The sequence below is a fragment of the Mauremys reevesii genome, linkage group 6, assembly GCF_016161935.1.
Source record: "Mauremys reevesii isolate NIE-2019 linkage group 6, ASM1616193v1, whole genome shotgun sequence".
In the NCBI taxonomy this organism is placed as follows: Eukaryota; Metazoa; Chordata; order Testudines; family Geoemydidae; genus Mauremys; species Mauremys reevesii.
Window position 1 is genome coordinate 56,519,928 of NC_052628.1, and position 26,594 is coordinate 56,546,521.

The window sequence follows — 26,594 nt, forward strand, 5'->3', positions numbered from 1 at the left end:
ATGACGACAATGAACTGCCACTATGAAAGAAAATGAATAGTAATTGGCCAGGGAAAATAATGTGAATGATTCTGGCATTTCCTAAAATTTAAGTGCTTGACTTTGCAACCAATAGTGTTATTTTTAACATAGATTTTTTTTTAAATGAATATTTTATTTAAGCGTGGATAACCAGTATGGTTGGCATTTTCTTGCAGTTCATAACTGGTTGAAAAGCTGATGGCCTTTGGACACGGCAGGTAAACAAACCGGCCCGGACCACCAGGGGCTTTCCCTGAACAAGCGGCAGACCGACTTTGAGAAGCACTGTACTAGAATGCAAAATTAAAATCAAGACAGAATTTTAAAAATACGGAATTGTATCACATGATTATGTAATACAAGGATGATTTTAACACTTCAAAAGGATTGATTATGTTTTCCACTCAAGGCTATGCTATTCATAAGTGATGAACATTCTTCTATATCATGATGAAAAATTCTACATTCTTTGTAGACCCATGGCATATTCTTGACATATTAACTAAATTCAGAAAAATATTCCACCACTCTTTTATGCTATCTCAGTAAAGGGAGGTGGTAGTGTAACCAAATTTTTAATACATATTATTTAGGTAATCCCACAGAAATTTTCTGATATAGGTTTTCTGTAATTTACATTTCTCTGCCATATAAATTAGGTGTTTTTTCTTGCATGATGGTGCACTATTTATGTTACATAAAACAAATACTATGTATATTTGAGGGGTGTGTGTGAGTGCATACATATCCTTTTTAATTCCTGTATCCTCTTCCCCTTCCTCTCCATTCCTCAGTTTCTATAGAAAGGGCATCCTTCCTTTCTGCACATAGTCTAGACTTGTCCCAACTGCTACACCCAGCAATCTCTACTTTGACTGTATTTAGCTCCTCAGATCACACTTCATTCATTCTACCATGGCTCAGTCAGAGGAAGTGGAGTATTGTCTATGCTATCCAATCAATCGGGTACAGGAGCAGACAATCACTTCTGTGACTAGTGCTCTCTACCCTTTGCTTGAGCCCGCTTAGTCAATAGCTACAGAATTTCTCAGAATATACAAAAATCCTGTTATAATTAGAAAACATCCTATAATTATATATATGTTCAATCTTAATAAATATACCCTTGGCACCATCACAAGCAGCAGAGAATTAAAAAAAACTGATACATTTAAGTACATTTCTCATTATGCAGTCACAGAAACCAGTTCAAGATAATTTACACTATTTATTTTGGCACAGTTGGTTGTGGGCTGTTGTGTTTAATATTTTAATGTGGTTACACATGAACAGAAAGGAAATTTCAAAAAGACAAAATGTTTTCTAAATATGTTCACAATCAAATACATCCCTCAGTAATTTGAGTTAAGTTTACAGAAAGAGGAAATGAAGACCAAAGCATTTCAAAAAATGGGCCTGATCCCACAGTCAGGCAAAATGGCCAATGAATGAGGAGCAGAGGCAAAGGTTGATCGCAGGTTTTTTGTTGGTAGTGCCATGGTCCCTCTCAAGGATGGACAACAAGAGAAAGTCTCTGAGAAAGCAGTACCAATTTGTGCATCAAAGAATTCCTTTTCAGGAAAGGTCTCCAAAAGCCACTGACTACAGCAGGACCAACGTACTGACAGGTGACTGTGCTCAAACTGCTCTCTGCTATTGAGCAGGAACAATCAGGGCAGAGCAGTACAGACCCAGACATGCATGTTCTTACAGCCCCTGTGGCCAGAAGTATACTTTCATGTCAACTCAATGCTACAGCTTCCCATGCATAAGAAGTAGGACACACAAACTGGAAGGCCACTTTCTTGCACAACTGAAAGAGGTATTATACATTCCAGAGCAAATTAACCACATCTCTATAGAATACTTCAGTAAGCAAAGGGAAAGAAAATAACATTGAAGCATCCTATTCCAAACTATCCTGACAAAGTAAAAGTTTTGGAAAAAACATTTGCCAAAACAAAAATGGTCAAATCCAAACATTTATTTTAGCAAGCCTGATCGCTCTCTCTACCAGCTGAAGACAAGAAGAGAAATCAGCAGATTCAGCTAATATGTCCCTTCCATATGGAACATGATGTCACAAGAATTTAGTACCTATGCTTTGGCTGGTGGAGAGGAAAGTTAGAGAAATTATGTATTTTTTTTTAAAAAGCTATCATGAGATATAAAAAATACTCTTTTCTGTTTGTTTGCAGTGTTGTTGTAGCAGCGTTGGTCCCAGATATTAGAGACACAAGGTGGCTGACATAATATCTTTTATTGGGCCAACTTCTGTTGGTGAAAGAAAGACTTTCACCCACCTTGTCTCTTTTCTGTTTGTACCATCCAAACTATATTCTACTTTAAACACAAAAGAGGGTCAAAAGATGTAGTCCAGGACTTAAACTGCAACACTATAAATTATACAGTAAATAATTTAAATTACTGTTAGAGCATTAAAATGCAGAACATTTTTTAAAGAATAAGTAGCAATTACATTTCTACCTATATTTTAATACACAGAAGAAAGCTACAGCACACATAGTGTGTACACACACACACACACACACACACACACACACACACACACACACCATATACCTCTCCAAGAGCTTCGTAGCGTTTTTGGTTCCATCTATGCAAATCTTCACGGTAGTTAAAAACAAATGGCTCCCCAGTTTTTATATGCCTTAATTGCCCCTCTATAAAAGAAACAATAATATTAGATTTAAATATACATTTTAAGAGTTTTAAAAGCAGAGGTAACAATTCACTGTTGAAAGCAAAAGACAATGTCCATCTGAAAGCAGAACCGCTTTCATTCATATACCACATTATTCTTTCTCCCTCCTCAATTACAATGTAGGGCACTTAAACCAAATGGACCGCAGCAAGACCACCATCACATTCACTTCTAGTTCACATTCACCTCTGAATCAAGTGAAGCACGAACGGTGACATATTGAGCTTTAAGCCCAAATTTCAGCCTGGCAACTTGTTATATAGCTAATATTTGTGTCCCTAAAAGTATGCCCCCAAATGAAGAATTAGCAGCTGAATGGTACAAATCAGATTGTTAGCTAACCAACCAGGTAATTATATACCAACTATTAATTATTTGTACTCAATTAAATTGCACATGCAAAAAGCGTGAGTGGCACATTGCAATGCAAAAAGGAAAATAATTTTTGAAAATTAAGCTCTTAATCTCTAAAACAGTTTCAGTTACAAGTCAAATGCCTTAGCACCCCGATGGAATGAAGCGGGGGGACTTTAGTTCAGGACACACCTTGGAACTCTTGCACCTTGAGCTAATAGTAGAAAAATGAGCAGCATGTCGAAGAAGAATGTGCACACCACAGCAATTTTTTTTGTAGAGCAACATTACAGTCTCTTAGTTTCATAGCTGAAGAACAGTAGCACATTCAGCTACAGATGAAGGAAGGGATTAGATGGAGATGACTGAGGAATAAAAAGGCATCCCACAAAGACTGGGGTAGGGAGAAGTAAAATATCAGATATTTTACCAGTTATATTTCAACTTATTAGCCAAAATAAAAAACATAAAATGTTATGGCCCCAACAAAGGGTGGTACAAAGTTGTATTTAACGAGAGAAATGACTAAAAACAACCATATCTAAGCATATTATCCTAAAATGTTGAACTACCTGAAGGATAGAAGCATGGTTTATTAGCAGACTTTTTCCTCCTCTGCAACATGAAGACAAAGACATTAACTCAGCTGATATCTCCTTGTGAATTATAAGCTTTGATAACATTTTCATGCACAGAATTCTTTATTTAAAAGAAGATTAGTTCTGAAAACTCCTGAAGTGGCAAACAAAATATTTGAGAGCTTTCTGTTGTCTTCAGTGTTTATAAACCTGCTTCTAAACCTGCCCATTTAATAATAGAAGAGATTTGACTTTCTCAGCTCTGCCATTACCTTAGTTTCACTATATTTTTCCAATTACTAACCTCCAGGGAAATGTTCCTTCCCAAGTTCATATCCAATATCTCAGGTCCCAATATCCCTCTCTCCATGGAATCATCACCATTCTCTAAGACTTCTACATTTTTTAAATTTCTAGGCTCAGTTGTTGCTTCTTAGCTAGTTACTATTTAGTATAGCTTGTTTTAAAGCAGGTTACCGATGAAGTTCTGATCTTCCTAAGGAATAATAGCAAATATCTAGTAAGAACTGTAGTTTATTTTCAAGTATTCCTAAAATGTTTGGAACCCTCATCTTCTCAAATTCTACAAAGCAGAAAATAAAACCGCTTACTTACTTCTCCTTCACAAATAAAAACATACAGATTATGACATAAAAATGCACTATAGTACATATAAATTATAAATATCAGAGCAAAACATATCCCTCTTTGGCAATACCCTAACTAGAAGCATATGCTATAGGGTTTGTTACTCCCTACGGAAGTCACTCAGGCTATTACATTAGTGATGGAACTTTTAATAATATAATTCTAAACCATCATCCCCCCCATCCAGATTTCAGCCCCTCTCCTTTTAGAAACCACATGTGCACCATTAACTCTGAAGTCAGTAGAGCAGACAGACAATAGTAGAGGCTGTACGTATCTTAAAAAAAAAAAACTGAAAAGTGACAGAGTTAACCCCTCCAATCAAAGAATGAGCATCACTTTCATGACACTTTTAGTCTCTAAGTACCTTCCTTTGAAAGCCATCAGGATATTAAAAAGCTAAGTGTTGCATAAATGACTATCATTTAAAGGAAAGCTTTTTTTTTCTCCTTAAACGTGGAAGGTGTAAAAAAAGACAGCATTAGAAACTAAAGTTCTCTATTCACAGAAAAGGCACTGCATGGCAATAGGAGTGTAAACTTCCCAGTCTGCCCTACTACGGGTTTCAAACAATTTTGTAGGGACCCCTTCTGGGAATCTGATATTTTTTTTAGCCTCCATGCCTATTCAACCCTTCATTTCTCATCTGAGATTGATAATATGGGTACCAACTGTGATGATGGATTTTATAATGTAGATATTAGCCAATTATAAAAACCATCAACTTATTTAACATACATCACCAAATAGATGGTGGTAACTTGTGGTCTCTACTAACGTAGCCTGGATTCAAACTTGTGACCTATAGTAAAAGACAGCATCCCATTGCTAATTCAGAGATTTATCCTGTTTTCCCAGAGAATGCCCTTCTGAAGAACTATTTTCCCACCAGCAGACATGGAATTTTCAAGTTTAACTCAAATGCATAAATTGCTATCTAAATTATTAATAATACAGTAGTAGTTGTCTCCATCAATGAGTGAATTGAGTCTGTAAGTAAAATATCACTATTGGTAGGGACATCAATTTAATTTTAAATGTTAAAAATAAATCGCTTTAGAAATTTTTGTATCAAATATTCATAATGAAAGAAAGGAAGTTGGAACAATCTATTTACGTATATATTGTACAAATCTAAATGATGGAACAGCGTGTTGGACCAAGGACTGTTTGACTATTCTACAAAATTTGAAATTACTTAGCTAGATTTCTAAGAGCATTATTGTGACACTGGTAGGCTAGATGCAAGCTCTTGCCCAGGCTGCAGGCATTAACTAAGAACTGACAACATCATAGCTGGAAACCAGATCAGGTCACCTGTATGTTGGTTTTGCTTGTATGTTGCTGCATGCATTAATCTCACTTATAATATCTATATCCCATGTTATAAGGTAATATTTAAATGTTATGGTCTAACTGTAAAAGTGTTTGCTCTGAAATGGTAAACCCGAACAGTCAGGAGAGAAACATCCTGACTATCACTACAAAAGTTTTTTTTTCCTCCTGCTGATAATAGCCCACCTTAATCGATTAGTCTCAGAGTTGGTATGGCAACACCCATTTTTTAAATGTTGTGTGTGTGTGTACACACACACGCACACATCTACCTTCCTACTGTATTTTCCACTGCATGCATCTGATGAAGTGGGCTTTAGCCCGTGAAAGCTTATGCTCGAATAAATTTGTTAGTCTCTAAGGTGCCACAAGTACTCCTCGTTCTTTTTGCTGATACAGACTAACACAGCTACCACTCTGAAACCTATTACCAAGTGTGAAATACTAGTTTGCCACAGGAGGTGTTATCTCCCACCCAACAGAATAAGGCCCATAGATACCAGAAGAACCATTGTGGACTCATTGCGGAAATGACTTTGTTTATTGTTCCCCCCACACGCATGAAGAGCGACGTGCATGTGAACTTGTCCGATCATCTTGAGCTCTGGGGGAAATAAATAAAAATCCCTGACATGAAGAACATCTTTTTGGCTGTTTGAACTCAGAAGGGCCAGAGATTCTAAACTGAAGCCAGAGATCCCCAGGGGTTGCCTCCTGAGTCTCCCCTGAAAGACGCTTTGATCACAACAACTATGTCACTCTTAGGATTTAGATGGTAACTCACTTGCGTGTATATGTTTGCTTGCTTTAACTTGTAAATAACTCTCTAATTTCTTTTTCCTAGTTAATGTCACGTAGTTTATTACAGGATTGGCTACAAGTGTTGGCTTTGGTACAAGATCTAGGGTACCAACTGATCTGTGATAAGTGACTGGTCTCCTGGGACTGGAAGCAACCTGAATGTGGTGTGTTTTTTGGTGTAAGTGACTATTTATCACTAAGTCTGGTTTGTCCCGGTGACAAGACAGTCCCCTAAGACTCTGTCTATCTGTGATTCCATGGTAAGACTGTTATAGTGATCCAGGAGTTCATATTTGTTACTGTCTTGGTAAAATCTAATTATAGAACACACCACCAGTTTGAGATGTTTGCCCTATTTCTGACAGTCTGCTCTGAGGTAGGCACTCATGGTCATGAGCCACTCCAGACAGCGCAATAGTTATATTTAAGGATAAAACTTTATTTCGTAACAGAAAACTATGAAATTCTAGCAAGGCTTTACAAGGTATAATCCATTTTCTAATAATCTATTAATATTATACAATTTCTAAGTAGAATCTTCACAAAGTACATTCTACTTACTTTCATTAAAGGCATACTCAAATCCTTCAAGTGAATCGGGAAACTCAAGTGGTGGCTCATCTTTTTTCATCAGTTCATCCAAGTCTATTCTAGACAATAAATCTAAAAAGAAAAACACAGCATTGTATGCCTGGCTTATTTTAACAAGCATATTGACAAAAAAGTTTTATTTAATGCTTTGATAGGGTGGGTATAATTAATTATGTCTAGTCCTCTCTTTCTGAGAGATCCCACTGAGTAAGGTTAGACCATTTTTTTATCCATTCCCAAAGGACATCTTGTGGGGTTCCACAAGGTTCAATGACTGTCTACACAGACTGTGGTATCTGAGGGCTTATCTTCACTACCGAGGTAAGTCAACCTAAGTTACGCTACTCCAGCTACATGAATAACATAGCTGGAGTTGACAATGCGTAGGTCGACTTACACAGGTATCTTCACTGTGCTGCATCGATGGGAGACACTCTCTGGTCGACCTACCTTACTCTTCTCGGGGAGCTGGAGTACTGGAGTCGACCGGAGAGCACTCTGTCACCGATTTAGTGGGTCTTCACTAGACCCGCTAAATTGACACCCGCTGCATTGATTGCAACAGCGTCAATCTCCTTGGTAGTGAAGACGAGCCCTGAGTAACTGTAAGACCATTAGAGAAGACTGCAAAATGTTTTTGGAAACCGCATGCCAACAATTCATCTCTATCTCTCTTCTACCCCAGATCTGGGTAATACAGTCTCAAGGGAGTTTCTTTTAAGCTCAGTTGAGGAGGGAGATTAAAAGTAAAGTAAAGTGTCTGAAAAATTTGGCATGAGTTCTTTCTGCCCCTTATACTGCGGAAAGGTTGGAGAGGAAGGAGAAGAGGTCCTTTGTCAAAGAAGGATGGTTTTTGTTTTGTTTTTTAAAAATCCTTCTCTGCTTTTACAGCACCAGGTTGCAGCAGTGTCCAAGACAGCAATGTCCAAGAGAGCCAACTGTACTTGGCTAGGAAGGAGGGCTGTCAAGCGATGAAAAAAAGTATCGCGATTAATCACGTGATAAATTGCACTGTTAAATAATAGAATACCATTTATTTAAATATTTTTGGATATTTTCTACATTTTGAAATATATTGATTTTCTATTACAATGCAGCATAGGAAGTGTATTACAAATATTAGTAAAAAACAAAAGAAATAGTATTTTTCAATTCACCTAATACAAGTACTGTAGTGCAACCATGAAAGTTAAATTTACAAATGTAGAATTATGTACAAAAAATAACTGCATTCAAAAATAAAACAATATAAAAGTTTAGAGCCTACATGGCCGATCAGTCCTACTTCAGCCAATCACTCAGACAAACAAGTTTGATTATAATTTGCAGGAGATAATGCTGCCCACTTCCTTTTTACCATGTCACCTGAAAGTGAGAAAAAACATTCACATGACACTGTTGTAGCTGGCATCGCAAGAAATTTATGTGCCAGATGTGCTAAAGATTCATATATCCTTTCAGGCTTCAACCACCATTCCAAAGGACATGCATCCATGCTGATGGCAGGTTCTGCTTGAGAATGATCCAAAGCAAAGTGGCCCGACACATGTTCATTTTCAGCATTTGAGTCAGATGCCAGCAGCAGAAGGTTGAGTTTCTTTTTTGGTGGTTAGGGTTCCATAGTTTCCGTGTCTGAGTGTTGCTCTTTTAAGACTTCTGAAACCATGCTTCATACCTCGTCCCTCTCAGATTTTGTACAACATTTCAGATTCTTAACCCTTAAGTCGAGTGCTATAGCTATTTTTAGAAATCCCACATTGGTACCCTCTTTGCATTTTGTCAAATCTGCTGTGAAACTGTTCTTAAAAAAAAAACGTGCTGGATCATCATCCGAGACTGCTATAACATGAAATATATGGCAGAATGCAGGTAAAACAGAACAAGAGACATACAATTCTCTTCCTAAGGAGTTCAGTCACAAATTTAATTAGCGTATTTTTTTTTTAAATGAGCATCAGCAGCATGGAAATGTGTCCTCTGGAATGGTGGCCAAAGCATGAAGGTGCATACGAACGTTTAACATATCTGGCATGTAACTACCTTGCAATGCCAGCTATAAAAGTGCCATGCAAATGCCTGTTCTCATTTTCAGGTGACATTGTAAATAAGTAGCGGGCACAAACATAAGCAAACTTGTTTGTCTTAGTGATTGGCTGAACAAGAAGTAGGACTGAGTGGACTTTTAAGCTCTAAAGTTTTACATTGTTTTGGTTTTGAGTGCAGTTATGTAACAAAAAAAATCTACATTTGTAGGTTACAGATTCACAATAAAGAGATTGCTCTACAGTACTTGTATGAGGTGAATTGAAAAATACTGTTTTATTTTTACAGTGCAAATATTTGTAATAAAAAAATAAAGTGAGCACTACACTTTGTATTCTGTGTAGATAGAAATCAATTAAAAAATGCAGAAAAACATGAAAAAATATTTAATAAATTTCAATTGGTATTCTATTGTTTAACAGTTGATTAATCGTGATTAATGTTTTTTAATCGCGATTAATTTTTTTGAGTTAATCACGTGAGTTAACTGCGATTTATCGACAGCCCTACTAGAAAGGGGTGTCCATTTCTCTCAGAATTGAACTCCATGACAGTTCTCACACTTCTGTAATTTGCTCTGCTTGGATGGTAGCTCCAAGAAGACTACACAGATGTTTCAGTAAGTGCAGAAAAGCACAGCCCACTTCTTAACAGTGTGGGTCACATGGAGCACATTACATTTGTTCCATATTCAGGACTAGCTTCCTACTGGTGGCAAGGGCAATTCAAAGTAGTAATCTACAAAGCCCGACTTGGCCTGGGTTCTTGCTACTTAGATGACTGCTCTCTTCCTAGGTACCCTCTTGACATAGCTAAGAAAAGCTGAGTTACTACTGTTTACTGTCCTTAGATGTGAGCTTTTGGGAGCTCTGGTTAATCATTCTAGGCAGAGAGCCTTGACTCTGGAACTCATCTCCATGTTGGTTCACTAGAGTTTAAGTTTGATGACCAGCAGGAGATAGTCTAAGACTTAATATCTATTCACTAAATCATGTGAAATATACAACTTTCTAACACTGATAACTTCATCATTTGGAATATTCCAAGACACATCGCTTTAATTAAGATTAAGTCAATGATAAGTCTGAAGACAAGTTTTAGTTTTCTGAGTGGAGAAAATAAATTACCTGTAAATTTTTAAACTATCAAAAATACTATCATCTCTGATAAATGACAAAATGGAATTTCACCAAACCTTTCCTCAAAAATGCACCTTTATACTGAGCAACAGCAAGAGAACAGTTTTACTGAAAGGTCTCAAAAGCACAGGCTTATAATAGAAGTGTGTATTCTACAATAATCATTTCACAAAAGGTAAATTTCTGTCAATGCATTTGTAGACATCCAATTTTAGCACTGGTGTTTCAAAAAGTACTTTTATTTCCTTTGTAGATAATAATGGTATAATGCAAGAACTTGCAATGTGTGCTTACCTCCAGTGCAACAGAAATTATGTCAAATCTCCAGAAATCCAGTCTTTTTGTCAGATGAGTTGTGGGACTAATCTATCCTATGTACTTCCAGACTCGAAAAATACTATCTAGAAGAGGACTACAGTTAATTAGCCCTGAACAAAAAGTATTTTATCCATTAAACCATTTAGATCCTATTCCTACTGTTATTTGTTTTGTTGAAATACACACGAGTCTATAATTGTACAGTTGGTTCACTTGGATTAGTGCCTTATAAATATATTTCCTAACACTGTGTAGTTAAAGAGGTTTTTAATACTGTAAATAGTTATTCAGCAATAAAACATCAGTAGTATAAAGTTGACATAATATTCCTCCCCAGTGGCTTTGAAAAATAAGAACACCTAAATTACATGAATTGTCTTCTCAAAGGATAATTTCTGCAAACATGAACTTATAAACAGGTTATTCCATTACTGACCACTAAGTTCAGTTTTCTTGTGCCTTCAACTGAAGCAACTGATACTGGACACTGTTAGAGACCGGATACTGCAGTAGATGGACCACCAGCCTAATACATTTTAGTAATTCCCAGGACCCTAAAGCACAGCTACAACAAAAGGAATTCTATTTCTATTTCCCTTTCCTTAATTTTAAATAAATGTCTCTGAAATAATGTATATCTATACATACACATACATACACACACATACACATAAATACAAAAAGAAACCAAAGAAGTTTATACCTTTCAGTGCAGTAGTTTTTTCTTTTTCATCTGGGCCTCCTTGCTGGAGCTGTGCCATGTTTATCCAAATTGTCAACAAAATTAAAGCGATGAAGGAAAAGGACATCAATCTTCACAGGATGAGCTAAAAAATCAATCATCAAAGTTAGGAACTAGCCAGTTCATTGATCTCTGCTTACTAGATATCACATGTTATCATGCATACCATTAAAATATAATTATATATAAATGATTTAAAAAACAAGAGTTTTCTGCTGGAAAGAAAATTTAAAATACTATTCACAAAGATAAAGTTAGGGTTGATTTTTACACTTGCCTTGAGAAACCACTAATGCATTTATTAATCCACTAACAGCAATATTATACTTAAAAATATAACAACCTCATAAAAAATTAAGAAAAATAGTGTGGTCCCTTCATAAGCCCCCCTGCAATGATTGGTGAAGAATTCCATTTCACAGCGATAATGGTAAAGATTAGTTCATAAGAATCTAATTGATATTCTGTTACAGTCATTTCAATAGGTTAGAAGTGTGAACCTGTTGCTCTTCCAAATTGCATATGGTTTGTAATTATTGAAGATCAATGTAAGAAATGGAAGATATAAACTAAAAGCATAAAGGACCAACAGCAACCCCCAATCCAATTAGATTATTCCCACATTAAACTGCAGTTACAATTTATTTTCCTTAGTATACCCACATAGGATTAGGTTTTGCTAAATTTACATACAGTGACTAGTTACATTACAGCAACCTAGTTTAAGACACAACACTCAGAAAAATTAATCCAAATTAACTAATGGTGTGAATTTAAAGTGGATTAGTTAAATTGCACTAAGCCCCGATGTAGATGCTCTTATAATTTAAATGGCCGGATTTCAGTGAATTCCGAATCCGATGTGAATTAAGATAAACCAAATTAAGGCCACTGTAATTTGGAATAGGAGTGTTCACATAGGGGTTTAAAGTGGTTTAACCAATCCACTTTAAATTCACACACTTAGTTAAATCAGATTAATTTTTCTGAGTATCCCCATGCAGACTTAGAAAGCTGCTTAGTACATCACTCATCACAATGTAGTTGTAACCTAAGCAGTGGCAATACAAACTGCTGTTACTCTTGACACTGTCTATTGCTCTCTTACTTATTCTATTACATTTTTACCTCCAAGTTGTTTTCCTTGTTGTGGCACAGCTGGTATACCTAAATCAAGATTAGAAATTCCCAATTTAGTTTTCCTAATAAAAATTGAGAATTATAAGTCTGCATGACGAAAGGTAAACACTATTGAAAAATGCAGCCAACAAGTAGTTCGATATATTTGATATATATATTAGAACATAAGAATGACCCTACTGGCTCAGACCAAAGGTCCATCTAGCCTAGTATCCTGTCTTCTGACAGTGGCCAGTGCCAGGTGCCTCAGAGGGAATGAATAGAACAGGTAATCAGCAAGTGATCTATCCCTAGTCATCCATTCCCAGCTTCTGGCAAACAGAAGCTACAGACACCATCCCTGTTCATCCTGGCTAATAGCCACTGATGAACCTATCCTCCATGAACTTATTTAGTTCTTTTTTGAACCCTGTTATAGTCTTGGCCTTCACAACATCCTCTGGCAAGGAGTTCCACAGGTTGACTGTGCGTTGTGTGAAAAAATACATTAATATGTGCACTTGACATCGTTTATTTGGCATTAATTTTCTGATGGGAGTTAGGTTACAGAGAATAAAGTGGCAGAAGGGTTTTACTGATGTGAATTGGACATATTTCGTAGCTCTTGAAAACCACTACTGTTTAAATATGGGTTTGCAAGAAATGGTTAGAGCTTAAGGTATATTCAAAACATCTCTTTCTGCAATTTTTTTCTGTGAACTACACAAAGCAATTATCATATCTTCTTGCCTTCTGCAATCCCAGAGAATCCATTATGTATTAATAAAACTATAAATAACAGGTCATGTGTAATCTTTACTAAGTCACCATTTCAAAACAAAGAACACAGGAATATTTCTTGTTTACCCTGTTTACTCAGTATCTAGAAATTATAAAAAATAAGTGTCCAGTCACGCAGTATTCCTAGATTTATTTAGGATGAGAGATCATTAGCAGCAAAAGATAATTATATTTTTCCATTTTCAGTAGAGGACCTCAAACACTCAACTCTGTGACCTTTTCCCATCCACATGAATTTGACACTAGGGAGAATACCAATATAGCAACTCGCTTTATTTTTTTAAATAAAGGACTGTGGGAGCATAGAACCCCTCCCATCCCCTCTTCTCTTCAGCTTTTTGGATTCTTGGTTACAAATTTCAATCACCATCCATTTAATTTATCCTTCTCCACAATACATCTTATCATGGCTGTGTTTCCATGAACCACATTTTTGTAGCAATTTGGAACAATTTCCAATATAGGTTTGCTAATTTTCCCTCCAAAGACTAATAGGATGAAGCCTGATATACTCCTAACTCCCTAAGACTTACATCTATAAAGTAGGAACCCCAAGATAATTTCCTTTCAGTTTTGGTAGGACACTGTGATACTAACTAGTTAACAGGGATATTTAATAAGCAAACTAATGTTGGAAGGTTAAGGGGTTAATTTTATTTAAATAGCATAAAAGCTGACATATGTTCTGTTTTAGCAGATTTAGAATACTATGGCCTGGTCTACACTGGGGGGTGGGGAAAGAGGGGAGTCGATGCAAGATACACAACTTCAGCTACTGGAATAGCGTAGCTGAAGTCAACGAATCTTATTTCGACTTACCTCCCGTCCTCACGGCGTGGGAACAAGAGCCGCGGCTCCCCCGGCAACTCCACTTCCGCCTCTCGCCCTGGTGGAGTTCCGGAGTTGACGGGAGCGCGTTTGGGGATCGATTTATCGCGTCTAGATGATACGCAATATAGCGATCTCCAATAGATCGATCGCTACCCGCCGATCCAGCGGGTAGTGTGGACGTACCCTATGGATATCATGCACTCATGGTCTTAGAGAAAAAGTAGTATCAAGGTAACATGTTTTGTTATATCTTCTGGTTTAAGGGGTGGGGGGGGAAATCACATGCAACAATTTCAAAGGTTGTTATTTGTCAGCTAAAGAGTACATGAATTCTAAAAACTGATATTAGGTCCAGTAATTCATTAAGCAAGTATGACCTATGAGAGAACATTCTTCTTTGTTCTCACACATAAGACTGCTCAAACTCTACTACCATGCAGTGGCAGCACACTTCTAGTGCCTCTAAAACTTAAGGCTCCCACAACTCACCTCATCTTTTCTCCAGGACCCCAACTCAGATTCTGCACTTCTCCAATTCTGACACATTTCAACATGATTAACTAAACAAAACTAACAAAAGCTGCATGTTCTAGCAAACTTACATTTTTACTAGATAAAAATAATGCTGCACTCATAAAAGATGCTTAAACAATAATAAAACTAGGTAGAGAATTGTTTTGTTTTCCTGGAACATATCTTACCCAACCAAAATAATGTCAAGGAGGAAATGCCTACATCAACAGTCAGAAAATCTGGTCTTGTTATTTGCAAGTGTTGCAAAACAGACTACTAAGCGAGAGTTAATTGAATATAAATTCTTGTCATTCATTAATATGTGCATTTGTAGCAAAGCAATGGTGACACCACACTATATGTAAATATCATTATGGCATTTGGAAAAAAATCATTTTAATGAACATCTAAGAAGTGGTAGAAACCAAACCACCTGATCAATGTGTCAACACATTTTAAAGAAACTACTTCAGACAGTGCAGCTTGTGATGTCTAGTTCTTTGTTCTCCCAGACCTCACCTACACAACAATTTGTAATCATATTTTAACACAGGTTAGTTAACACAATTACAGGTTGTAGATAAGTCCCTAAAGAATTGTTACTAGTCAGGAAAACAAATAAAATTTGTCATCTTTGAACATGGAGTGAATATTTTAAATTAAAAAACAAGTCAGGTAAATCAATGTAAAGTCAACACTAAGGGTAGCGCCATATGCAAAAGTTAGGTGAAAGACAGGACTCTGGGTACTTTGCTCCTACAGGTTCAGACTGGGTTCATCTACTAGGGCTAGGTCTACACTGGGGGGAGGGGGTGGAGTCGACCTAAAATGCGCAACTTCAGCTACGCGAATAGTGCAGCTGAAGTCGGCGTATCTTAGGTCGATTTACCTAGCCATGAGGACGGCAGCGAGACGACCGCTGCCGCTCCCGTCAACTCTGCTTCCACCTCTCGCGTGCGTGGTGGAGTTCCGGAGTCGACAGCAGAGCAATCAGGGATTGATTTTATCGCATGTACACTAGACATGATAAATCAATTGCCAATAGATCGATCACTACCCACCAATCCAGGGGGTAGTATAGACATACCCTAGGTGATGAGCCTGCCATTGAGGAAAGAATAGAAAACCTAGATGATCACCTGCCAACCTAGAAGCACAAGAGAACTCTGCTTTGAAAAAAAATACAATTTGCCAATGCTTTTCGACAAAAGTTTTAAAAAATGTAACCGCAACCACTGGAGGGAGGACTTGGTGTTAGAATGAGAATAAAACAAGCACGCAGTATTTTATGTATTGTTTTGGCTGAACATAGCATTTTGTTGAATCCTTCATTGATATTTGTTTAAATGACAAATGCAGGAAATTAGAAGAGAGGGTTACATTTCCTTTCTTTGAAAAACAGATGTTGATTCAACTAGAGTTTGTTGGTGCACAAATGAATAGTGGGAAAATTATAAAGCTGTCTGAATGGTTACTTATAGGCAAATGCAAGAATTCTAGGATTGAGTTTCAAGTCCTACTGATACCTAATAAGGCTGGACCATTTTTTAACTATTTGGTTCCTTGAAGTATAAATTCACAAATTTCACTAATTGTTTTGCATTAAATTCGATTTTAAACAAATCTGTTCCTGCACAGATTCATGACTTAGATCCCTCCTTTCTACAAATGCTTTACATGTCCATTTTTGTCATGAAATGTAACAAGCACACCTCTGAATAAACAATAGTAACTATTCCACCTGCAAAAATATTTAAAAATAAGGTAGCTACTTTAGAAGCAGACTCATATTTATTTATACCTACATTGCTTTTCCATGCAGAACCAACAGATATTCCTCCCCCAAAGGATCCAATGCATATTCTACACCTCTTCACCCCCAATGCCTAGCAACACAGAATATAATTCAACATGAAATATATTTTGATTTCATTGCTGCTAATAAATGTTTTAGTAGTTTATCCAATATGGAGATCTAAGAGGACAATGTTTTCACCAGACTTCCATTAATACAACAGCAGAAATGGGGGTAGGGTGGGGGGGTCCCCACAAAGAAATAGCTATTTGGACACAAAAAACACAGGTTTTGTACACAAGGGAATATGCCTACATATTTAACGTTAACATTTATGGAGTGGTACTTGAAATTTGGGTCATAGGCCTTGCAGAGATGTACAGTAGTGCTAGATTTCAAATCAAACAAGACACCCCACCGTTTGACTCCAACTACAAGTAAATAAACGTTTTCATTCTAGTTTCAATTATTCTTGCCTGTATAAATGTAGTTAGAGTGGCTGTTACAAAGTTTAGCAAGTAGCATATGATTTTGGTCTGCATTTTACAGCAACCGAAATGAAGTAAATTCACTAATATTGTGTGAATATTCCTAATATAATTAATTACAGCCTTTTCAATTTCCTACAAGTGAAACATTTAAGAAGTCAAGTATTTTCAAGCAGCATGATTCTATCCAATTTATCTGACATAAAAACTCAACATAAATCAGCAGAATTCCTCAAACACATAGCTTCCTTAGAATGCAGCGTAAGTACAGACCTGCTCTTTGCAAGCTGACACACTGAATGAACTGAAGGAGACAACATATAGCAGGGCTGGCCATATTTACTGACTGTCCGAGCTGCACACAAAAATCTTCACAAGTTCGAGAGACGACACACACCTGCTGGGGCTTGGGGCTTCAGCCACACAGGAAGCGCCTGCCGGGGCTCATGACTTCAGCCATGCAGGAGGCGCCTGCCAGGGCTCGGGGCTTAGGGCTTAAGCCATGGTCCTGCTTAAGCCCCGAGCCCCAGCCGGTGCGCCCTGCGAGGCTGAAGTCCCGATATCCTCCTCCCCACAGGGCAGAGGCCCCTAGTCCCACCACCCTGTCACAGGGCAGACGCCCCAAGCTTCCTTTCCCCCTTCTCTCCCCCCATTCTTACTATTTGTTTTAATAATATGTTGGTTTTAAGAAGGCTTTCTGGTCACTGGACACCACTGGCTATAGACTCCTGAAGGGAAGAACCGCAGGTGCCTGTGCTCCAGTGGAACCTGCAGGTTAAGGATAGTAGATACACAGGAAACTGTAGCCCAAGTCCCAGTTTGAGAGTGGGAGAACTGCAAAATACCACAATAGGTAAAAGCATGAAGCTTAACTCCCAAGAGGATGCACTCAGAGAACCGAGAAAGAGGACACAGATGCAGCTAGCCTAATAACAGTGACCATCAAGACCATCACCAGATCAGGCATGCAAGAAAAGGATCCACTATGAAGTCTGCTATGGACAACACCTCACAGTTCAATTATACCATAACCAACACTTAGATATGATGATGGTATGGAAATGTCTAAGACAGATACCACAGAGTTTTACTGCACAATAAAACATGCAATTTAAGTGATTTGTATTATTTAAATTATCCCAAACTAGGACTTATTTCAAACTTTGTCTTTCATATCTGTACATATTATATTTTTATTGCAAAATAATAAGCCTTTGGCCTACCAGAAGCTGCATCCAAAATACATCATCATAAGAGGTGAAAACAAAAACCCACAAAACAGTATGGTAAGATAGAAACGTAATGATTATTGATGGAGAGAAACATATTTGTCTCTGTATCAGAGGGGTAGCCGTGTTAGTCTGGATCTGTAAAAGCAACAAAGAATCCTGTGGCACCTTATAGACTAACAGACGTTCTGCAGCATGAGCTTTCGTGGGTGAATACCCACGCATCTGAAGAAGTGGGTATTCACCCACGAAAGCTCATGCTGCAGAACGTCTGTTAGTCTATAAGGTGCCACAGGATTCTTTGTTGCTTTTACATATTTGTCTCTATAGCTTTCATACTTATATCACTGTCCTCTTCTAGATAAAGTTTAAGAAATGTAAATTTAATGCTTGTGACAAGCATTAGATTACTAGCCTGCGTGATCTGCGCCAGTGTAGCCATAGTCTCAGAGGGGCTGGGAGTCCATGGTTCAGTTTCTTACCTTGAAGAAAGGGGGCTGCCCAAGAAATTCATTTTACTTTAAGCTATGGCCTAGTCACCTATGGAATATGCCTAATAAAAACAGTTAAAATTTTTCCAGGGGCTTGGGGGAAGAGATTAGGGGAGACAAAATGGACATGTAAAGCATTTGTAGAAAGTAAAGAATACAAACTTTACAGAGCATGATCATAAGGAACAGTAATTTAAGGAGAAAGGCAAGCAATTTACTGTTTTATTATACTATAATAGAGATTAGCCCTAAAAAGTTCTGCAATCAAAATAGGGATAATTTGGAGTTCTCTGGTTCTACCTATATCTATGTATTTATACTGCATCCATTACTGAAGCAGCTGGCTTCCTAAATCTACACATAATGGTCATAACAAAAATAAACTGTTTGTAAATTAGTATAAGAAAAATGTTTATATCATGTGCAGAACGTAGAGAAATATGATCTGTAGTGGTATAATGTGAGATTAGTCAAAGGGGTGTATAATGTATTATGGGCAACACAAATTTCAACATTTAGCAAACAAACAGATTTCAATAAAATCTGTACGATATTGCAAGATTGGTACATAAGAAAATTTCTCTTAAGTAAACAAGAATATGTGTTTAAAAATGAAAAAAGAAAAAAAACTTTGAGTGCTATAAAACCATTAGTGTCCACTGAGGTCAACTCTAATCCAAAAATCAACTTGGTCATCAATACCAAGAAAAACAAAATCACAACCAGAAATATGACAAGAATTTGAAGTACAAGCAACAGTGCATTCAGCAGCTCATCATTCCTTTGTGCCCCTCAACAGTTCTCAGTTGAAAGGGAAGGGAATAGATAAAGAGGACTGAAAAGTCCCTTAAAATTCTTCTAGCCATCTGAGATCCTTTGTGCTTTGATGAGGAGAGGAGACAAAACTTTGGAGACTCTAGATTTTCACACTTCTAATGCTCCTAGTATTTATTCTGTGGCAAAGAGATTGAGAAGGCTGTAAAAGGAGGGGGAAAGGAGAGAGAAAGTATATTTACAGAAGCAGCAAAGAATCCTGTGGCACCTTATAGACTAGCAGATGTTTTGCAGCATGAGCTTTCGTGGGTGAATACCCACTTCTTCGGATGCAAGCAGTGGAAATTTCCAGGGGCAGGTGTGTATATATAAGCAAGCAAGAAGCAAGCTAGAGATAACGAGGTTTACAGAAGAAGACAAATAAAACATGCCCAAGCAGTACCTCCCATATCTACACTGCTGTGTTTAACAGCATAATGTCCTCCCAGCTTCCGGGGCTTTTCCCGTGGCAGTGAAAGACAGGAAGGCAGTGAGGAAAGGCTTTCCCCTGCCAGAGCCTTTCCCCTCCACAATAAAAGATTCCAGCAGTGAGAAGCTGTTGCCTTTCCCCTGCTGGAGCTTTTCACTGCTACATGCAGCACAAGTGTGGACACAGACTGCTTTTTTACTACAGCCTGTAGCTACACACACCCTACATGTAGTGTAGACAAGATCTTAGGAATAGGTAGGTTTGGTGACAGGAGGGTGGGGGAGAATGAATTCCTGTAATGCCTCTCACCCCCATGTTGATGGGAGCAGATAGGTGTAAGGACCTAATAAATCCACCACTTGACCTCACTCATATCACTCCTTTCAAAATGAGAAGCACTCTGTAACTTAGGTGGTCCATGCTTGTAAGGCAATCAGGATCCCTTCCTGCCTATGGGAGGGGATATTGCTGCTCAAGGGCCTAAGGCAAAGCCCAAACAAACTCAATATAATGACCGCCCCCCCCTCCAATTGATTCAATGATCTATGGATGAGACACTCTAGTTGCACAAGCTGCAAAGGGATATTGCAAGGTAAAGGATGGCTCAAACTGCCTCTTGAAAAGGGACAGGGTGATACTGGCTTCTCAGAAAAAGAAGGTAAGGGAAAATATCAGAGGGCCAAACAGATGCGCTGGTATGGAGGCTTAACTGAACAAAGCCTCAGAACTTTTTAAATGTCTGCACATCACTAGTTATCACTTTACTCTTATCCCATTAATTAACATATGACAGTGAAATAGCCAGAAAAGGGTTAAGGGCTACCTGCTTGTGACATGACCCAGCAGGGGACTATATGTCCTCCTTCCAATACCGAGACACAAGGGAACGGTCTCTGGGGACTGAAGCATACTTTCGTTAATGGAATTATTGTTTTTGTGTAGCTCCTGAGGTTTGTGTCTGACCAACAGATTATGTACCGAGGCAAGGACCCTGAGACCAAACTCAGATGTGGCACTGATTCTTTTCTGGGCTGGTGAGACAACCAACCAACTTACACACTCAAACACAATTATAATGAAACCCATGCTTCTTGGTCACAACCCATTAAAAATATATTCTAAACTACATAAGTACAATAGTACTATACACTAAAACAGTGGCTCTGAAACTTTCCAGACAACTGTATACCTTCCAGGAGTCTGGTTTGTCTTGCATACCCCCAAGTTTCACCTCAGTTATAAACTACTTGCTTACAAAATCAGACCTAAAAATACAAAAAAGTGTCACAGCACACTACTACTGAAAAAAAATCGCTTACTTTCTCATATTTACCATATAATTATAAAATAAATCATTTGGAATATAAATAATGTACTTACATTTCAGTGTGTAGTATATACAGCAGTATAAACAAGTCATTGTCTGTATGAAATTTTAGTTTGCACTAACTGCACTAGTGTTTTTTATGTAGCCTGTTATAAAACTAGGTAAATATCTCGATGAGTTGACGTACCCCCTGGAAGACCTCTGTGTACCCTCAGGAGTACACAAACTCCTGATTGAGAACCACTGCACTAATCTGTACATTAATACAAATGCATGTCATTAAAAAAAAGCTAAAAATGTCATTTTAATTTTAGATCTTCTAGAGAGAAGTTAAAGCAACAAAGAATCCTGTGGCACCTTATAGACTAACAGACGTTTTGCAGCATGAGCTTTCGTGGGTGAATACCCACTTCTTCGGCTGCAAGTGGTGGAAATTTCCAGGGGCAGGTTTATATATGCAAGCAAGAAGCAAGCTAGAGATAACGAGGTTAGTTCAATCAGGGAGGATGAGGCCCTATTCTAGCAGTTGAGGTGTGAAAACCAAGGGAGGAGAAACTGGTTCTGTAATTGGCAAGCCATTCACAGTCTTTGTTTAATCCTGAGCTGATGGTGTCAAATTTGCAGATGAACTGGAGCTCAGCAGTTTCTCTTTGAAATCTGGTCCTGAAGTTTTTTTGCTGCAGGATGGCCACCTTAAGATCTGCTATTGTGTGGCCAGGGAGGTTAAAGTGTTCTCCTACAGGTTTTTGTATATTGCCATTCCTAATATCTAATTTGTGTCCATTTATCCTTTTCCTTAGAGACTGTCCAGTTTGGCCGATGTACATAGCAGAGGGGCATTACTGGCATATGATGGCATATATTACATTGGTGGACGTGCAGGTGAATGAACCGGTGATGGTGTGGCTGATCTGGTTAGGTCCTGTGATGGTGTTGCTGGTGTAGATATGTGGGCAGAGTTGGCATCGAGGTTTGTTGCATGGTTTGGTTCCTGAGCTAGAGTTACTATGGTGCGGTGTGCAGTTACTGGTGAGAATATGCTTCAGGTTGGCAGGTTGTCTGTGGGCGAGGACTGGCCTGCCACCCAAGGCCTGTGAAAGTGTGGGATCATTCTCCAGGATGGGTTGTAGATCCCTGATGATGCGCTGGAGGGGTTTTAGCTGGGGACTGTATGTGATGGCCAGTGGAGTCCTGTTGGTTTCTTTCTTGGGTTTGTCTTGCAGTAGGAGGCTTCTGGGTACACGTCTGGCTCTGTTGATCTGTCTCCTTATTTCCTCGCATGGTACTGTAGTTTTGAGAATGCTTGGTGGAGATTTTGTAGGTGTTGGTCTCTGTCTGTGGGGTTAGAGCAGATGCGGTTGTACCTCAGTGCTTGGCTGTAGACAATGGATCTTGTGGTGTGCCCGGGATGGAAGCTGGAGGCATGAAGGTAGGCATAGCGGTCGGTAGGTTTTCGGTATAGGGTGGTGTTAATGTGTCCATCAATTATTTGCACCGTAATGTCTAGGAAGTGGACCTCCCGTGTAGATTGGTCCAGGCTGAGGTTGATGGTGGGGTGGAAGCTGTTGAAATCGTGGTGGAATTTTTCCAGAGTCTCTTTCCCATGGGTCCAGATGATGAAGATGTCATCAATGTAGCATAGGTAGAGAAGGGGCGTGAGTGGACGGGAGCTGAGGAAGCGTTGTTCCAGGTCAGCCATAAAAATATTGGCATATTGTGGGGCCATGCGGGTGCCCATAGCGGTGCCACTGATCTGGAGATATATATTGTCATCAAATTTGAAATAGTTGTGTCTGAGGATGAAGGCACAGAGCTCAGCAACCAGTTGTGAGAGAAGTTGCATCTCAAAATGCTGAAGCTATTGTTGCCAAAACATTGACTTGGGGATTGTGCTATAATTATTCTAATGGACATTCGTTATGTCACAACAAGTGAGTTGTGAAGGTAGGGTTGCCAACCCCAGCATCGATCTCCCGGTGACTACTGAAAGCAATCCAAGAGATTTTAATAGGCTATTTTAAGAAAATGACATTACATCATGTTGGGGGGAGGGGCGGGAAATCTCCCAGAATAGCTTCAGTCAGAGTTGTCAACCCTGACTTTAAGAAGGTGATCTTAAATGAGTGTTCATAAAATCTTTGTATCATACTAAGCTCTCTATGATATCCTTGTTACAGAAACTATCTTTATTGAGACTACTTTTTGTATTCCCGCATTTGAAAAAACAGGTACTTTAGTTACTATAAGTCACACTGTACAGGCCTCAGAATGAGAGAAAAATTAAAATGGAAATGGAAAACACCTGAAAAAATGACCTATAGTAAAGTGATTTTTCTATACATAAGTGTCCCAGCTTTAAAGTTCGGTATCTCAGAATTTTGTAGGGTTCAGTTTACAAACTAGAAATTCCTCCTTTCTGATAGCATATGGCTCCCATTTCTGACTCTGCAGGTCATAAAATACACTGAATATTGTCTCAAGTTGCTGTAAGTTTGAGGTGAGAACTCTACATCTTGGGAGAAAGCAGGAAACATTTTCTATAGTAACTTTATTTATTTTATTTTTTTTTAAACATGTACTTTGCTCAGAAGTTTAGAAGGAGTCCTAGAGGGATGAATTAGTGGGGAGACAGTAAGCAAAAAGGTCAAAGATGCAAACTAAATGAATTTATTATGGGATTCTGAAATTTACCACATCAGACACACAACACTTTTATATGGATCACTTACCTCTCAAGGTAGGATTATGAGACCTCGGTTCATAATAAGATGTGAAATGCACAGAAGCATTAACAGAAGTCAGTGGATAAGCAGGAATTAAAACTCATGGTCTCTGAGCTCACAGTTTAATGTGCCTACAGGGACTGTGGGAGGGAATCTCTCTCCCTCTCTCTAGGATTTTGCTTCCCTGGGACAAGAAAGAAACCAACAGAACTCCACTGGCCATCACCTACAGTCCTCAGCTAAAACCTCTCCAACGCATCATCAGTGATCTACAGCCCATCCTGGACAATGATCCCTTGCTTTCACAGGCCTTGGGTGGCAGGCCAGTCCTCGCCCACAGACAACCCACCAACCTTAAGCATATTCTCACCAGCAACCACACACCACACCATAGTAATTAACTCAGGAACCAATCCATGCAACAAACCTCGATGCCAACTCTGCCCACATATTTACACCAGCAACACTATCACAGGACCTAACCAGATCATCCACATCATCACCAGTTCATTCACCTGCACATCCACCAATGTAATATACGCCATCATATGCCAGCAATGCCCCTCTGATATGTACATCAGCCAATCTGGACAGTCCCTACGTAAAAGGATAAATGGACACAAGTCAGATATTAGGAATGGCAATATACAAAAACCTGTAGGAGAACACTTCAACCTCCCTGGACACACAATAGCAGATTTAAAGGTAATCATCTTGCAGCACAAAAACTTCAGGACCAGACTCCAAAGAGAAACTGATGAACTTCAGTTCATTTGCAAATTTGACACCATCAGCTCAGGATTCAAGACAGACTGTGAATGGCTAGCCAACAACAAAAGCAGTTTCTCCTCCCTTCGTGTTCACACCTCAACTGCTAGAAGAGGGCCTCATCCACCCTGATTGGATAACATCGTTATCTCTAGACTGACTCTTGCCTGCATGTTTATATCTGCCTCCGGAAATTTCCACCACATGTGTCTGATGAAGTGGGTATTCACCCACGAAAGCTTATGCTCCAATACGTCTGTTAGTCTATAAGGTGCCACAGGACTCTGTCGCTTTTTACAGATCCAGACTAACACGGCTACTCCTCTGATACTTGAAACCAATGAATGACAACCTTGAGAGATGGAAGAGAAGAGATAAATGGTATAAAACTCCTATTACTAGGAATATGAGTAATTCATGATTCAAAGAACAAAAGAGTCCCCCATTGCATGGGTAGCACAGATTCCTGGATTTTGATATACACATCATTTTTATAAAGTAGAGATATCAGAAAGACAATATAATGATACCATCCTTCATGTGAAAAGATTTATGTGTACTATATGAATATTTCCAGATAGTTGTATTCATTACAAATCAGAGAGAGGATGGCTTTATGATTAAAGCATTGGACTGGGTATCTGAGTTCAACTAGCAGCTCTGTCCCTGACTTTATGACTGACTTTGACTAAGTCACAATATCTCTGTGCCTCTACTCCTCATATTTAATATGAGGATAATAATATTTATCTATCGCAGAGTGAGATGCCTGAGTGAATGTTTGTCAGCAGCTCATATACAATGGTGATGGGGCCATATACAAGTACTTAGACTGATATCAAAGTAAATAAAAGCTGTTGATTTTGGCAATTTTCATTCTTCATTCTCTCCCACCATCCTTTGAAGTACAGATATACACTGAAAAATTACTATATAAAATTAGCACCTTCTTACTCAACAGTGCTGTCTGTTTATTCAGATACATACATCTCTATCTCGATATAACGCGACCAGATATAACACAAATTCGGATATATCGCGGTAAAGTAGTGCTCCGGGGCAGCGGGGCTGCACACTCCGGTGGATCAAAGCAAGTTCAATATAACGCGGTTTCACCTATAACGCGGTAAGATTTTTTGGCTCCCGAGGACAGCATTATATCGAGGTAGAGGTGTACTTTCTTAGTCTATTGACGAAAATAAGTTTATACCAGGGTGGATAAAAATCAATGATTTAAAAAAGAAAAAAAACATTTTTTTTTATAAAATGCTTTAGAGGAAAAAAACATATCTAAAGATAGTTTTAATTAAGATACATTATAGTTCAAAGATATCTCATCATGGAATAGGGATTATAAATTCTAATTCTATAGTATGAAACAATATATTCATGTAATGTTTAAGAAAATTTTTGTAAATGAATTCCAATAGTTCACAGATTTTGGGACCCAATCAGGGGGAGGGATAGCTCAGTGGTTTGAGCATTGGCCTGCTAAACCCAGGGTTATGAGTTCAATCCTTGAGGGGGCCACTTAGGGATCTGGGGCAAAAATTGGTCCTGCTAGTGAAGGCAGGGGGCTGGACTCGATGACCTTGCAAGGTCCCTTCCAGTTCTAGGAGATAGGTAATAATTGGAGATATACCAATTACCTTACCTTATGGCGTATCAGGGGCTTCTGTACAGATTTAGGTTAATCTTTCTATCTACACAATGGGACTCAGTGATCAGTCTACAAGATACCATCAGAGATGCTTAGTTTTGCAGTTCTCAACTGTGGATTTGTGTCTCCAGAGATAACATGCTTATTAACAGCAAAAATGTTTTTAAAACAAACAAACAGAGGTGAGATAACAGTCCCTCTGCAAATGTGTGTACACAGAGTCAATCCCTTACCTCTCTCTAAAAGTGCAAGGTTTCAAAAAGTTCAATGAATAAAAGATTGCTGGGGGCGGAATCGATCTGGACAAGGAG

At 38.4% G+C, this 26,594-nt stretch overlaps 1 protein-coding gene across 10 annotated transcripts in view; it reads right to left on the reverse strand.

Moving 5' to 3' along the window:
- FAM172A (family with sequence similarity 172 member A) overlaps nucleotides 1-26,594 on the reverse strand; it is a 357,166-nt gene that overhangs the window by 313,158 nt on the left and 17,414 nt on the right. For 6 of the 10 annotated variants that reach the window (XM_039545378.1, XM_039545375.1, XM_039545371.1 and 3 more), the window contains exons 2-4: nucleotides 11,257-11,380; nucleotides 7,024-7,125; nucleotides 2,605-2,705 (exon numbers count right to left, since the gene is read on the reverse strand). In XM_039545378.1, coding sequence (XP_039401312.1) covers nucleotides 2,605-2,705; nucleotides 7,024-7,125; nucleotides 11,257-11,362 — 309 coding nt within the window. In that variant the 5' untranslated portion in view covers nucleotides 11,363-11,380. Of the gene's footprint in view, nucleotides 1-2,604; nucleotides 2,706-3,672; nucleotides 3,716-7,023; nucleotides 7,126-10,529; nucleotides 10,637-11,256; nucleotides 11,383-12,423; nucleotides 12,463-26,594 lie in introns of those variants that run through there. The other 4 variants (XM_039545372.1, XM_039545376.1, XM_039545374.1 and 1 more) reach the window with 4 other exon arrangements.